The sequence below is a fragment of the Hypomesus nipponensis genome, chromosome 15, assembly GCF_054491055.1.
Source record: "Hypomesus nipponensis isolate SF chromosome 15, ASM5449105v1, whole genome shotgun sequence".
Lineage (NCBI taxonomy): Eukaryota > Metazoa > Chordata > Actinopteri > Osmeriformes > Osmeridae > Hypomesus > Hypomesus nipponensis.
The window spans coordinates 13,964,398-13,980,634 of record NC_140375.1 but is presented as its reverse complement, the minus strand read 5'-3'; the positions used below and the strand labels follow the sequence as shown (position 1 = coordinate 13,980,634).

Below are 16,237 nucleotides of genomic sequence, written 5' to 3'. Positions count from 1 at the left end.
AACGTTAAAATATTAAATGTTTATGTACTGTTCATTTTGAATTTCTAATCACCAATTACCAATTAAGTATATTACATGAGCCATGAAACTTGGATCATGGATTGTTTGTGGTGGTTCCGTGTATCCCCTGGGGTTAGCTGGGGTGTTTTTCATTTGGGCAGAAGTTGAGAAAGAAAATGTCCAGATAACTTGACAACACACTACAACGCAAACTGGGAGCTGTGTGTGTGTGCATCTATGCATATGGTGATTCTCGGTTTTAAAACTGGGGGTGCAAAGGGTAGTGATTTTTTTTTGCTTAAAAAAACATGCTCAAAATTAATACTAGATCTAAACATGTAAAACTAATCATTAGAGTACAACAACCCATGATAGAACATACAACTCTGACATCACTTAACAATGTTCTAAAAACATTTCGTTTTTTTTGAAAATGAAAAATGTTTCATCCCAACAGTAGGGGGTGCAAATGTACCCCCTGCACCCGCGGTAAAATTGCCAATGCATCTATCTGTGTGTGTAAGTTTGTGTGGTCACAGAAGACCATGAACCATACACTACCTTTATTAAATTACATATTAGCATACAAAGGTTTGCAAGAACTCACAAAGAGACCAGAAGATGCAACCTTGAAGGTTGTTGTGTTGGGTTTCATAATGTGCCTCCAGGAAAGTACCATGGTACATCAACCACAAAAGTTAATTGTTCACACTAACTGAGACATCACACGAAAGAAGCTTTGACCCTATTTACAACCAATCCCAGGAACGTGTGGGAAATCTCAGACTCATTCAGTCTCATATATAAATGAAGCTCATGCCTACCATCATAACTGAGCTAAAAGATTGAAGAGGTAAGATTGGTAAAAAAAAAAAAAACATATTGTGCTTGCTTGCTTGCTTTGATTTTAAATCATGTTTTGGACATTTAGAAGTGTTATTTTTATTTGTACTTACTGTGATGTTTACGATGACACTTGTGTGATTAGATTTAGATTTTATATTGAAGGGTGGACTGGTGAGATGGCGCTGCTTAGTGTACTCATCCTGACCTCCTTGAGCATTGGGGTCCTTCAGGCATTGACCAGAAATGACTGTGGAGCATATTCCAGAAAACCAGGTACTTATCCCCCCACCCATAAAGTATCTATAGCTGAGTATTGATTGTTGCTGGCAGTCAGCTGCAGTCTGGTTGGCATATATTACAAACTGGTTATTTGGTTGTAAGGAGGATGTGTTTGGCGCTTGAAACTGTTTTAAGACTTTGAGGCTATTCTTTAGATCACAGCTGAATTAGGTTGTGCTTGAGAACATGTCAGACACAAAGACAGCATGTAAAGCCATCTCTGTCTGGATAAGTCAAAGTGCTGCCTTGCATCCCCCAGAGTACACTGACATCTCTGTGGTCTGCGGGACCTCTACCATGGACCTGACCATCCTCATCTGCCCCGCCGTCTATACTGGATACAATGAGACGCTCCTGATCCTGAACCAGATCATGGATAACCCAGACTGCAAGGGTAGACTGGACATGTCAGTCACTCCACCAGTGCTCCGGTTCAGCTTCCCCATACGACTGGGTAACGCCTGCGGAAGTACCTTCCTGGTGAGTGGAACATCAACAGAATCTGTCTAAGCTCTCTCTGCATGGCCGAGGAGACAAAGTAACATTTAGAAAAAAAGAGATTGAAGCCAATGTATTCTGTTCATCAGCTCTGATTGTACATGTTGGAATAGAAGGGATGAAACACTCAGAATGAGTAAAGGCTTCAGTCTGATTTAATGGGGGATGGACGGACGATGTCCAGCTGTTTTTACCTTTCTACTCTACGTTTGTTCGTTGATTCCAGCTTATGAAAAACCGATGATGTTCTATATTTTTTCAGACCACAAGTTCACCAGGCACGGGAATATTCTCTGACTTTTCAAACATTCAAACGGTCAATGTAAGTGGTGTGGTCCGCTCCTTTGACCCTACCGTAGGGACTGTCACTTACAACGCTGAACTCAAGTACTTCTACTCATGCGCTTACCCACTGGAGTACCTCATCAACAACACACAAGTAGATGTGTAAGTGCCAACCTAAACCTTTTACCCCTCTTCAGCATCCCCGCTGATCTGCAGACCTGGCCTCCTCACTTAGCAAATGGAAACTTCACTTTTTCATCTTTTGACTTTGATTGGTTCTCGTGGGAGTGACTGAGTGGCCACACAGTGATTGAGCCTCAAACTATCGGCTTTGTCTCTCCACAGCGCGGCGTCCTCCATTGCTTTGAAGGAAATCAATGGCAGCTTCATCAGCACCCTCAGCATGGCTCTGTACAAGGTAAAAACAAACACCTGCCTGTCACCTGAAACGGCCCCAGCGTACACATTTCAAAGCCTTGCTGTAGTAACCGGCCCTGAACTAATTGGGACACGCTACGCAGAATAGGCTGTAATGAAACCCCACATATTTAGTTCACAGTAATCCTAGATGTTTGATCTTGTGCAAAATGTTTTATAATGCACTTAGACTGTTCCTTTCCTTCCTCTGCCAGGATGAAAACTACACCACACCCCTTATTATTCCATACCAGGGGGTCGAGCTAAGGACTAACATCAATGTTCAGGTTCTTGCTGTCAACCTGACATCCCAGTAAGATCATTTTACATCATTACTTTACTCTGAAACCCCAAACACCTTAACTGGATTCTTCTTATCCTTAATGTTCTGTCTGAAACTACATGGGGGAAACTACATGGGGCTAAAGGTGATGAGAAGGTTCTGATTGGCTCTGGTGACTTTCTCCTCAGGTATAATGTTCTTCTGGACCGGTGCTATGCCTCAATCTCACCCAGACCCTCAAACTCAACCATCTTCAATCTGTTTGTCTCGTAAGTAAATAAAAGAAAGACAAAGAAAAAATATACTTAAATCAGTATGCGTGAGTGTCTGAGCAGCTAACATACAAACTCAACTTCCTGTCTAAGCTGCATTCAGACACAGTCTACCTGTGAGCTACATAGTACATCTGTCCAGGTCCTAACCTGTCAAGTGTTCTTCATTAAAATAGAGAATTAGCAAATTCATCTTGCCAAGTGCCAAAGGGGCCTTGCTCTCAAAATGCATCCTCATCCATTCAATAATGAATATTATCTCTGTATCTACTGGTGTCATGTGCAAATGGGCACTTTTGAGTTTCGCCTTTTTTAAAAATAATAGGTGCTCCGTAAATCAGCAGACCACCATAATAGAAAACGGGGTGAGCCAGAAGGCCCGCTTCAACTTCCCAGCATTCCGCTTCATCGAGCAGCAGAATGAGACCGTCTCCACCTACTACCTCCATTGCATTACCAGACTTTGTGAACCTAGCACCTGCAGCACCTTCAAGGCATGAGATGACACTGACACAATCAACAGCACAGCCCCCTCAATCTCTTTCCCTCTAAAATGGCAACCCTTGATGGGTGAACTGCATTCTTGCAATATAACGCCAATCTAGACTAGTCTCAGTTTTAGACTGCTCCTCTCGAAGGAGTAGTATGAACCATGTGCTTTGTCAACTTTTTCTCTGTGTCTGTGCCTGCAGCAATGCAACAGGAGGAGGAGGAGAAGTGTGGAGGCCATTATCAACGACGGTGTCACTGAGCAAACTGTCCTTACCGTGCCAATCAAGACCAGGGCTGAGAGCCGTAAGTCCTCTCTGTCTCTTTTCCGCTTCTCAAAATATCCCTGTGCAGCACTTGCAAGTTGTACTTACATTGGAAGCATTTACAATTCCTAGTAGTAATATCATGCTCAGATAAATCAAATATGTTTGAGAACAGCTTTTTGACATTCATATGTCTTTCTTCTAGCCCTAACCTCCCCAAACGCAGGTAAGCTTTTGTAATGAGTTCCGTTAAAGACATACTTTACTGGGGACTTGATTGAAGTTCTCAAATACTTCATTAGCAGCATCCGCTGTGTTTTTTTGACTGACCCTGTCCCACCCTCTTCCTTTGCTAGCGCTGTCCGGTGATCAAACATCTGAGATGGGGACATCAGTTGGTCTGGTAATTGCTGTGGTAGTTCTCATTGTGGTTGCGGTGGCTGCTATTCTGATGGCTGCCACTTTCTACCGTAAACTAAGCAGGCGAGGCTAAGAGTTTGAAGGACACAAGGAACAGTGACAAAGCAACACTTTTGACAATGAAACAGTATGTCCACACTGGAAGCAATATTCTCTTGACTGCTTTTCATTTTTGGACCTTGCATGTGTCTTTGCTCCACGTGTTAAGCTAGTGTCAATAACTACATTGAGGAAGTTGTTTTACAAAACATGTAGCTACATACTGTATTGTGTGCACCCGTCATCTCTGTATGTGTACATAAACCATGAGCTGGGGTGAGGCAGATCCATCATTCCTGACCCTGTGAGAATCCTTCTCTTTAGTTGGTTAGGAGGGGCAGGAGGGTTTGTGCACTCCAGAGCAGCATTTAAAGTCCTTCACTCTCAGATGTTGTCCTCCTCTTTGAGTTTTTTTTGCATGTCATGTATGAAAAGGTGAGCATGTAGAATTAAACAGTGGTTGATATGAGTGGGCAATTCCAGTGGGCCCAGACGCCGTGATGCCAATTGAGGCCATGTGGCAAACTTTATGTTTCAGAAAAGAAAACTGAACTTTGTTTGTTCGTGTTCAGAGCGGGTACAGGTCAATTTTGTATTTTTCTTCTTTAATTTCTTCCATGTTATATTATCACAAACATTTCACAGCTACAGTTCACTGTGACCCCTGTCTTGTGAAAAGTTTGTAAATGGAGTTGTGTATTTGTATTATATTGCTTCATGTCTTTATGTGGCATCATCATTAAAACTTGTAGGTTGTGGATTATAATGTTGATGCCTTTCATTGTGACCCCGTAACCATGTCTCCACATCGTGCAACTTGCCATGACATTCAAATCACATTAGCAACATCCAGATTTAGCCATTTCTGAGTGGTGCAGTCAATTAATTTATTTAATGATGATGTTACTGAATACTTACATTACAAGTGATTGTAGGCCCTTAGCTGTGGCGGTTTCATAAAATAGATATAAACAACTCTGGGAGTGCTGAGGTAACTCTCCACTAGAGGGTATCTAATCACCATTTTTAAAATCCAGGAATTTCTTTGGCGACAATGCGTGAGGCTACTTTCAAAGAATGGCATGTCTGGTTGTAAAGGTAAGCATACTCAAGCAACTGCTTAAGAAGTGTCACGTAGGTACTTCATGTTTCCTTCACATTTAACTTGTCTTTAAAAACGTTTTACAATCAAGATTTAAAACAAAATATTTTTAATTGGAAAGCCATTATATGCATTTCATAAAAAAAAATGTTAATTTAACAATACATGTAACAGACAATATTATTACATTTACATTTAGTCATTTAGCAGACGCTCCCATCCAGAGCGACTTACAGTAAGTACAGGGACATTCCCTTGAGGCAAGTAGGGTGAAGTGCCTTGCCCAAGGACACAACGTCATATGGCACAGCTGGGAATCGAAACAGCAACCTTCAAATTAAAAGCCTGATTCCCTAACCGCTCAGCCATTGGACTCCCTAATATCCAATACAATGTACAGTACATGGGGCTTTGAACCTATGACCTTATGCTCTGGTCATATGCTCTAACCACTGAGCAATGCAAACACAAAGAGGAAATGTTGTATACTCAAAGCTAACTGGGATGGCACCTTAAAACATAAATAGATTGTTAATAGCTTGGTTGAAAATGATCTAATTATGACGGTGCAGACATCTAAGTAGGCCACTTTAAAGTGTTTGGCAAGATGACCCAGTTAAAACAGCAGTGGATAAATCAGCTTGTTGATCATGTACTCAGGAACAATGATCAGAGTAACTGTGGGTTAGACATAAATCAAACTTTGTATATGAGCGAATTAAAACAAGGACGGTCACTCTCTCTTTCTCGCTCTCTCTAATGGTGTGAGCATTAACCTTTCCCTACAGATGGTGAGCCTCCTAAAATGTTAATGCTGAAGGGGGATGGGTTCTGGGGAGACATAGTCTAGAGGTCTCTCTGTTTGTTGGCTGCTATGTTGGTGGATCCATTAATTCCAACTAACCTTATAGTCCAAATGGGAAGGCTGGAAGGAAAAATGGATGGCCATCACAGTAACACAATAAAGTCCATAATTTGATATGTTTGAATAAGAGCTAGTCGCATTGATAGAAAAGCTATAAGACATATGACACACATTGTTTCGTGTACACTGAGAAAACATCCTGGTAAAATGATATTCTGCCAAAGAGGAGAAGTTTGAACAATAAATCTATTTAGAACACTGCAGATAAATGTCATGAAAAGTAAAAAAAAAAAAAAAAAATGACATTTGCAACAACAACAAAAAAGTGACATATTTTTGGTGTCATGTTGTTCTTAGATAGATAAAATCCACTGCATGGTTTTTTGAAAGACTGCAGAGCCGTCCTGTCAGCTGTACATTTACATTTCCAGACAGGACTATTATAAAAAATTGATAGACCTGGTCTGCAATGTGGGTCAGCCATATGAAGCATATGAAACCTTAAAGACATGTCACCTAGTCCTTCCATTGTCTATGTAAAAAGAGGCTATACAAAGATGCATATGTAATTATTTTTATGGATTTCAGAAAGATGGGGTTTTAAAGCCGACACAATCAACTGGAACAAATGAGCTGGGAGTCATTATGTGCATTAATGCAACATTAAGATCTTAAAGGAAACCAGACTGATAACTTTGGAGCCTATCATGGAAATCATTTAAGACACAGAGATGAACACAAAAGCCCTAAAGAATCATTTTAAACTTAAGTTTGTACGACATGGTAAAACCAAGAGAAATCTGGGAAGGAAGATATGTTTAGTTAGCAGATTATGGTCGTACCACAGATTGTAGTCTGCCTTCAGCACCTAGTTTAGATCCTCAAAACTCTTAGTCTCTAAAAGTTGATCTGTTTTCAGTAGCAAGGTATGTGGACAGCAGATAAAGAGGATTTGGGCTGAAGCTTTGTCTTTATGCAAACAGTGGTGAAGACAAAGAGAGAGAAAGACAGGGAGAGAAAGAGAGAGAGAGAGAGAGAGAGAGAGAGAGAGAGAGAGAGAGAGAGAGAGAGAGAGAGAGAGAGAGAGAGAGAAAGAGACAGAGAGAGAGGGAGAGGGAGAGGGAGACAGAGAGAATGGCAAATCCCTCCAAAAGAAGAAGTAATCCTGCTCTGGTTGAGCTGCAGTGTTTGTCCTCTGGACCAGCATTTCAACTCCTCAAACACATTTGTGGACTACTAACTATTAAAATGTAGACCCCTACAGCAGGAAGTCTCCTCTGGAATTTGGAGATGGAGTGTGGGCCACCCAAGCTAAGGGAAAGAAGTATAAGCTATACAATACATCAGCCTCTTACCACAACATAGCCCTGAGAAGGGAGCTAAACGAATTCTAGTAAGTGTGGTTTAAGGCTGGACATCCGCAATACACAGCCGTCTTCATATCTGCATCACAGCCTTCTATATTGATATTAAGGCTGAATCTCTAGCTTTTAACTGTCTATTGTTTGGGGTTTGAAATAAACCTCTTGAAATGTACAATACCATCATCACCTTGTCCTACTTTATCTTGGCATATTTGTCAAGCTGTCCATTCACACTTCAACACTGGGGTACTTGCAAATGATTGATTCGGCACCTCTTAATGTGATAGATGAAACCTCCATTCCCTGCTGTGAGAGAGGGGCAGAACCCATCTTTGTGGGGTCCTCCCACGCTTGTGTACATCCCTGGTGGGACAAAGGCACATTCAATTTAAACTGCATTAATAATGCACTGGCAGGACTGGAGGGACTGAGAGAAGGACTGTCTCCATTTAGGTTTAGAGGCTACGTTTGATTGGGATTTGCAGGATCAAGGACTTGTGAGAAGAACACTGAACGACAGCTTGAGGTAGATTACAGCCCAGTGATTAACTGACTGACAATTAGGGACATTATTTAAAAATAAAATCTATGTTTTGTTTCAATACAACTAAAAGAGGAATCCTAATGAGAAAAAAGTGATGTATTGCTATGAAACAGATCAAATGCTGAGTGTTTCTGTTTAGTTCACATATGGGATGTCTCAGACTTATCTTGTCTACAGCACTCCACGAAGGAGTAGGGAGGGAGGTGGATGTAAGAGGAAATGTTGTGTTGGTTGGCTAATCAGCAGATACAAGCCATTAATGGGGAGTGGGTGGGCAAACAGACTCCACACACCCTCTTTGCCAGAGGAATGCATGTCCACTTAGCCCTGCTGACCTAACACTAATGCAGTCTACAGGGGCTCGGGTGGGGCGGGGGTGCGGGAGCCAAATCACATGGTACTATAAGAGACAGCCCGGTGCACTCATACAAAGCAAACATCCTCTGACACTCAGTTGAGACGTGTTGCTGTGCACCAATCACCGTGCGGTATCTCCTTTCATAATTCATGAGAGCAACCAGACATCCCAAAACTAGGGGCAGACAGCCTGGGGCGGGGACCCAGCTAGGCTAAACCAACCTGTTTCATTATGGATATGGAACATAGCTCTCTCTGACCCTAACTAAAGACCCCACCTCTGTCACACAGAGAGCAAGCTGCCAGATATGGAGTGGCTGCTAACGCCAGCCTCACTCTTCACTTATCTCTGTGGCAAGTGACATTCAATGGATAGTAGGTTTTGTGTAATTGAATGCTGAAGCCCAATCCCCCCACCCTGAGTGAGGACCCTCCTGGCTGGTACACTGTGGTCTGACTGATTAGGATGAGAGGTGGGGGCAGGGGCAGGTGAACTGATTGGGTTCACATCAGAGGAACATAGCATGGCACTAAATGGCCTGTGTGAATCCCCCTCAGTGCTTTCAAGTGGTATCTTCTGAGGCAAATCCTGCCAAGCATTGAGTTGCACATTCAAGTGTAGGTGGAAAATCTCAACGTAAATGGCAGCACAGAGTCTGTTAAACCATTCAGTTATTATCCCTCAGGATCTGGAGTGGTTGATTGTTGTAGGCTACTCAAGGTCCTTCTGTGAAACTGAAAGAATTGTACTCTACAGAGCCATTGCTCAAATCAAGCTGGTATCCAGCGCACAATGGGTTTTAACAAAATATCAGAAGTTCTATGTGGGCTGAGCAATTATCAAATCAGTGAAAGACATAATTATTTTGATGTTTTTCAAATGTTCTCTTTTTCAGCTATGAACAGAGAATGATGAATTGCAATGTTGCTTGTTTATTTACTAGTTATTTAGAACTTACCTTCAGTTGCTTTTGAAGTGTCTGAATTCTTCGATCCCTCCATTCATCCGTCTTCCAGACTGTGAAAGAATGGAGGTTCTTAATGAGCTCTACTTTGATTTTTGAGGTGGAACAAAACAAAGGCGCTATTTCTCGTTCCTTGATTTGTTTTTCTTCAATATTTTGTCTGCAATGGTGATATGTCTGTGCGAGGAATACATTATCTTCTGCTTTGGACTTTTTTCTCATATTTATTCTCCATCTCTCATAATGAAATATGATTTCGTAATTTGAACATAAACTTTCAACAGAGGAATTCTAAACCGCACATAATTATGGATAAAGAATACTGTGTGAGTGAGGCTTTCTCAAACATAATTATGGATAAATAATACTGTGTGAGTGAGGCTTTCTCAAACTGTTCCTTGCCATTCTCTTCCTGCGTGAGACGTGATGTTTTCATTTAGCATTTTCAGTCTAGCTCAAGGGAGGACCAAATTAGACACTGAAACTCCTGTGATGGAACCACAAAGAAACCAACAACGTGCTGAATAAAGATTCAAACTGTTATAACATACATGAGAGGATTTGGTGATGTGAGCTTTGCTTAGGTGGTTGGGGGGCAAAATCATTAAAAATGCGTTTCTCCACCCACTTTGGAGCACCCTGTTTAGAATAATGGGGGAAGACGTTCTTCCTGTGGGACTCGACAGGAGAGATCTTGAAACACAGAAACCTAATACATGCAGGCTTTTCCCATGACACATTTGTGTTGGAAAAGAGATTCTTCATTGTCTTTTCAAGGGAGCAAAAACATCTGAGCTCCTTGCGTTTCAGTTCTCAGCTTGGCTCCAAGTGCTGAAGGCAAGGTACATCAGCAACGTTTGATTAAAGATTCATGCCCTTTCAGACATTTTTTCTCTCATTTGGGGTGCGCCTCATGTGCCTCTATCTTCAGGGAGTCTGTAATGTAGGGTGGGGGAGCTAGCCCCACATCTCATTTGTGTTGCTGTTGTTTGTCTGTAGATGTGAACAGAATAGCATACAGCCACTGCTCTCATGAAGCTGTTCAGTTCGACACATGGATCTATGATTGATGACGAATTTTACAAAAGCCACAAATAACAGAAGTGAACTCTTTGCTGCTAGATGCGTCAGGAAGTAGGCTCCCTCAAGTCCAGAGCAATAGCAGGGACGTCGGATTGGCTGCTCTGACTAAGAATGTCAATTTCAAGCTCAGGTTAAGTCTTTCCCTTCTCTACTTGGTAGGTGGAAGAGGAAATGAATAAATAGCAGGGTGAAGATGTATTCCCCCAAATTCTCCATTAAACGTTAAATGGCTTCAGCTAATATTTTGATGAAGAACAATGAGAGACAAGTCAGAGAGAAATAATCTGTATTTTAATAAGTCCATCAATGTTCTTTGAAGAGGGAGAGAACAAAAGAGCCTATCAAATCTCACAAAGTTGGGTGGATTAAGAAATTAAATTGTGTAAGATTAATGTGAATGGATCTAATTGACCTCAGACAGATGATCATGTATTTTCTCATTCACTCAGGTTGTTACAAAGCAATCTAGGTAAACAGAGAGTGCATGTAGTCGCCTCTGTTGATCAGGTCTTTTTGGATATGCGTGTGTGCACGTACATTGACATTTGTGTTTGAATGTTGAACAAAGTCACACTGAAAAACATTACAGACTCACAAGTGTTCCATTGTTGCTCGCAGACCTCTCAAAATGGAAGTCTTTCAATAGGAAAGGACATAGGCCTGAGGCTTCTGGGAAGGCCAAGGGACAGACCTTTGACCTCTGTGGTGGAATGTTGCTGTCACGGGCAGTCTATAGTAAGACAGTGAGAGCAGAGCCAACGGATTTCATGTGAACAGTTGTACCGTTCAGTGACAGAAGTTGTACTGTACATAGTCTTAGGATACTACTCTTTTAGTATTGTAGTATCTGGAGTACTGACATAACATGGAGGCCTTCAGCAAGACTTGGTAAAATGGCTCAACGTTATGCTCCCAGAGACCTTTAAACCTGAGATAAATATTTAATGTATCTTGAACATGCATATTTTACATCTTAATGTTGCATCTGATAACAAGGGCAAAGAGACAGATACTGCGCACTGGGAACATCAACTCTGGTATTTCTGAAAATGTCAAACATAAAAAATCACCAAGTGTGGCATTGCAAGGTGGTTGATTGAATGTGAAGAGGCTTCTATGCTGTTCACGTATGGACCAGATTAATGGTTTGTTGTCCTTGTGACAGTTGCCACGGTTGCCGTAGGATGAATGGGTTCTTACCTTTGGTTTGTTATGTTTGTGGCGGGAAGCTGGGATGCTGAGAGGAGGGGCAGGGAGAGACAGGAGAGACCCTAATTGGAAGAGGTTCTGTCTTCCGAATAGGGCTGCTCCTCTCATTACAAGTCCAGACAGATTCTCTTGTTTAGAATAGGGTTGTCATTAATGAGTAATGAACCTTCACCCCAGCCTGTCCCTGCTGTCAAACTATCAGGAAACACAGGCAGACATAGCAGAGGCTGAGACTTTAACCTGACAGTTATGAAACTTCCCCTCGGTGTAACAGACACAATATATATACTCTATATCTATATATATTTATGTACTTTACATTCTTACCTCTGTGCTGTGTCCGATAATACAACTGAGCATTTTCTTCCTGTACATTTTCAAATGTTCTTTCTGCGTTTTTGAAACAAAATTTCAGTCCTTCTATTTCTATTATTGATCCATTGAGCCCATTTGACCAATTTCTGACGGTTTGACAACAAACTCTCAAGGCTAGCCATCTGTTTTCATTCAGAACAACAGTACAACATAGATGTCATCTTGAGATGGAGAAAATGCTTTGGATTTCTCATGTCTGTCTACTATTTTAGATTCATAACCTCTCTCACGGAGAGGGTTAGGGTTAGCATAATACTGCATAATATTGGATAACAGGGGCAGTTAGTGAACCTGCTGCAGGTCTGTCTCCACATGTAACCAGTACAAATCAGCTTCAGTGTATAGGTGCTGATGACTGTTTCACTAAAACAGATTTTGGATGAATGGCACAGCTAGATCTTTTCCATGTGAAATGGATGTAACAAAAGGAGAAAACTACTTAGAGCTAAATTGCTCAAAAGTGGCAATTCAGAGGGGTAGTGGAGAGCACATGAAGGCTTGAGCATTGGGACACTTAGCAGACCTCTTGAATTCATGCACAAGGTTCTTAAAAAAAGGTTTTAAAGAAGACTACTTCCATCTCAAGGTTCAAATAAATAATTCAAACACATGATGAAATCACGTCAAAATCCGACTAAAACCATCAAAATATGGAAGTGTTTGTCAGTGACAGATCTGTAACTAAAGTCAAGAGGAATCATTGAAGTGAATATCGTTGTCATACTGCTGACATGATAACTCTCCATTATGAGGATTATAGTCTTTGGATCTTTAAACATATTTTCAAACACGCTCTGAATAATGTAAACAAAGTTTAAAATAACACAAAGAATTTCAAAGTATATCCCAAGGCAAATACAAGATAAACACCTTCCTTAGTGTCACCAGAGGCTTGAGTGTACAGACTATAAATATCCTACATCACCCGGTTTGCACACAGGACATTCATAACACAGCATGTATGCTAACCTTATGTTCACAACACAGAAGACATGCTAAACATAAGGGACATGTGGGATTCAAGAAGTGACTTTCTGCGCATTTCACATTCCCTCATTCTCAGTGTCGGCGCATGCTTGTATCGCTCATCCTTCACTCTAAGCCAGGGTCTGTAAACCATGCTGTGCTGCATTATTATGGGCACTGCATGAGCTAAGGGAGCATTTGTTTTATTATTGATTCGTATGCTACTGATTTTAGTTTGTTTGGAGGCAAGGCGGATGGGGAACACACCCTAATTGTGTTCTTGTAGGTCGTAAGTGGGCGTTCAGTTGATTGAATATTCAAATTGGCTTGTTCACAATTGGCCCAGAGGCAACGGAAAGATATTATCAACATGGCAGGGGCTATTTCCACCCAACAGTCTGCTTAGTTGCCGTTGTAGAAACAGAAAACAGGTATTTCCACTAGTAACTTCCCTGGGGTCTTCAGCCAACGAAATCCCCAAAGATTCAAGTGTCAGAAGACTTATCTACCCTTCCTCAGCTCTCCGCCCTAAAGGCCAACTCCCTGTGCTTGGACAATTTATGTTGCATCTATCTGATTGAGCTGTTGACAGAAGGCTGAGCTGGATGCAGTGTGACTTGGTTCCTTGTCCAGACCACTCAGGCCCTGTAGTGTCAGACATCATGGCGCACATGAGGACACACTTTTCTTCCCTTCCCATAATCACTGGCTAATGTCTCCTTGCTTTGAAAGTTGACGCATTTTACCTGACAACATGTTCAACTTTCACATCTTCTTGAAATAACTGGTTTATTAGGTCTTCAAAATGTCAAAATACAACACATTTCCCATTTCCAGTTAAAGTCACATCTATTTTGTGCATTCCAGTAAAGAAGAGGGGGTTATGACCGGGGTTATCCTGTTTATAATATAACTGCCAGAATCTTAATCAGTTAACGTTGCGCAATTTATGAACTTTTTCAACATCTAAAATGTCTCAAGAATATGACAGGGATGATTCTGATATGTGTGAAGTAAGGGAACAGGCATAGAAAGTAGTTTAAAATTATAGCTTTGAAACTATTTAATGAATATTTAAAACTTTTTTATGATACAAAGACAGTTCTTTCAAAGCCAGACTATAAGTGTCCCACAATGATTCAGCAGCATGGTCTGTGGTTAAAAAATAGTAGCCTACCTTTAATTTCTTATTCCTGTGTCATTGCTTTGATAATCTTGACATTCCCTTTTCACTCAATTAGATCAAATGGTTTCATCTTGCCATGGCTGGTATCTCCTGTCTCAGCTTTAAAGACAGAACAGATCAAAGATTGTCAATGTCATTTTTTTACCCAAACGACAACTCTTTATTCCAAGGAAAGACTGTGAATGTGAACAATAGTGAAATTAACTCATTCACTTATTTCTTATTAAAACAGTGTTGTTAGGATAAAGACTTGTGGCTTGGTAATTTGCACTTCTGGTTACTGTAATCTGGTTTGACAGCCTTAAAATTATATATACTTTCCTTATGAGGTGATCCTCAAAGCTTTTCAACACCCTTTTGGGCACTTTCCATCTTTCCAGACTAGACCTTTGGTTGGGACAGATTACTTTTCTTATTTTTTTCTATTTATATAATTCTGTTTTGTTAACATGATTCTGTTTCCTATGAGGGTTTGTATTCAGGTTATTATTATTTGTATTATTATTATTATTATTAACTTTTTTTTGGGGGGGGGGGGGGGTTTCTGACTAAATGATAAATAAATGATAAATAAACCACAGCCTGAAAATGTGCTCGACTCACTCGCATTTCATTTACTGTCGTTAGACTGCCCTCAAAACGAAACAGAAGACTTAACGGAGTGCCACTACATACGTGATCTCTAATTCAACACACAAAGTCTGATAACTGTTATTTTGTGCATATTCAGGGTTTGTGTTGGGAGTACAGCCTACAAACATAAATACTGCTGATTCCAGAGGCTTTGTGCCATCATTAGCTGACAGACCATCAAATAATTGCAGGCTTAGTTGAAGTATAAACATTACTGACAGTTGACAGCTGAGTGAGTCTTAGTAGACAGGCCTATGTCTTCATGAATAATTTCACCACTTCTCTCCCAGCCAGTTACTTTCAGTCAAACTGCATAAAGAAAGCATCAGCCATTTTGAAACCCCTCCATCGTGCACAGAAGCTGGGCATGATATTGTAAGTAACTTGAGCCAAGAGGGATTATATGATGCTTCTAACTGCATGATAAATGATTTGACTTTCTCATTTGTGATTTATCTTTCTCATTCGTTTGACAGATTATTTCAACAAGCCATTGCTATTGATTACTGAAAGAAAATTGAGGCATGGAGGATTTGATGAGTTGAGATACAGAGACACAGCTCCTGTGTTTCTGTAAGTATGAGAATGCGTTGAATAAAGTTGGTCTCGGCAGAGAACAATGAAATCAATACAACACAGACTCTTCACAGAGCTATAGGGCTAACCCTTCCATCGACCAATGCCCACTCGCACACTCAATCAGATTAACTAATGAAGCGATCATCGATTGAGAGAGGAGCTGCTGGCTGACACAAGGCTTGCCATTACTTGGATCTCCACCTCCCTGGGCTACACAAGAAATGTTAGGGTCACTGTCTTTGTCGTTACACCATGTGTATGTCTGGGCCAACCCCCCCCTCCCCAACCCCCCCTCTCTGTCCGCCTAGTCATACATCTGCAGCTCTAAAGGAGGCCGTCTGGGAGAGGGACCTGTGACCCAACACACACTTGCCCTGAGGCATTGCAAGGGGCATTCCCTGTAGCCCACACATGCTGCTTCTCCACAAGGGTGGCAAATTCTGGATTAGTAGAGAGATGGTGAAGGTGTACAGTATTACTAAGTTACTATTAAAAATCTTGTAGGTGAAAACATACCGGATCTGTAAACAAATTATTCTACCCAGCATGTGAGACGGAATCCATGGATTTATACATGTATGCCTTGGTGCTTAAACTGTCTTATTCTACACATCTATAGAATGTCAAGGTTTTTTCACATTCATCCTGATAGAAGTGGCAGTTCAGCTAGATGTCTCACTGGATGTCAAGAGAAGAAAACGATTTTTTCTCATCAAATGAAAGACTGTACATTTTTCTACAGCGCCTCGGATGTGACATGATGTACCAAATCAATGTAAATGTTCTCCAGTGAATACAAAAAGCACCAAATAACTCATGGGAGTGTTCCTACAGTATGACAAATGTTATTTATACTTAAGTGCCCTGTGCCCATATTGCCATGTCACATTATTGGAGAGACTTGACACAATGCAA

The 16,237-nt window shown here is 41.0% G+C and overlaps 1 protein-coding gene across 1 annotated transcript; it reads left to right on the top strand.

Annotated features, from left to right (window-relative positions):
- Window positions 1–1,013: 1,013 nt before the first annotated feature.
- On the top strand, window positions 1,014–4,841 carry LOC146257651 (zona pellucida-like domain-containing protein 1). The gene is made up of 10 exons (XM_084674547.1): window positions 1,014–1,119; window positions 1,385–1,605; window positions 1,886–2,070; window positions 2,254–2,326; window positions 2,541–2,638; window positions 2,797–2,877; window positions 3,206–3,374; window positions 3,573–3,675; window positions 3,841–3,861; window positions 3,992–4,841. Exons 1-10 carry the CDS (start codon window positions 1,023–1,025, stop codon window positions 4,126–4,128), a joined length of 1,185 nt encoding a protein of 394 aa, XP_084530673.1. The 5' UTR covers window positions 1,014–1,022; the 3' UTR covers window positions 4,129–4,841.
- Window positions 4,842–16,237: the final 11,396 nt, after the last annotated feature.

Coding starts and splice junctions, on each gene's coding strand:
- LOC146257651 (XM_084674547.1), top strand. CDS start 1,023: ATGGCGCTGCTTAGTGTACTCATCCTGACCTCCTTGAGCATTGGGGTC. Junction 2,071..2,253: donor AACAACACACAAGTAGATGT/GTAAGTGCCAAC, acceptor GTCTCTCCACAG/CGCGGCGTCCTCCATTGCTT. Junction 3,676..3,840: donor CAAGACCAGGGCTGAGAGCC/GTAAGTCCTCTC, acceptor TCTTTCTTCTAG/CCCTAACCTCCCCAAACGCA.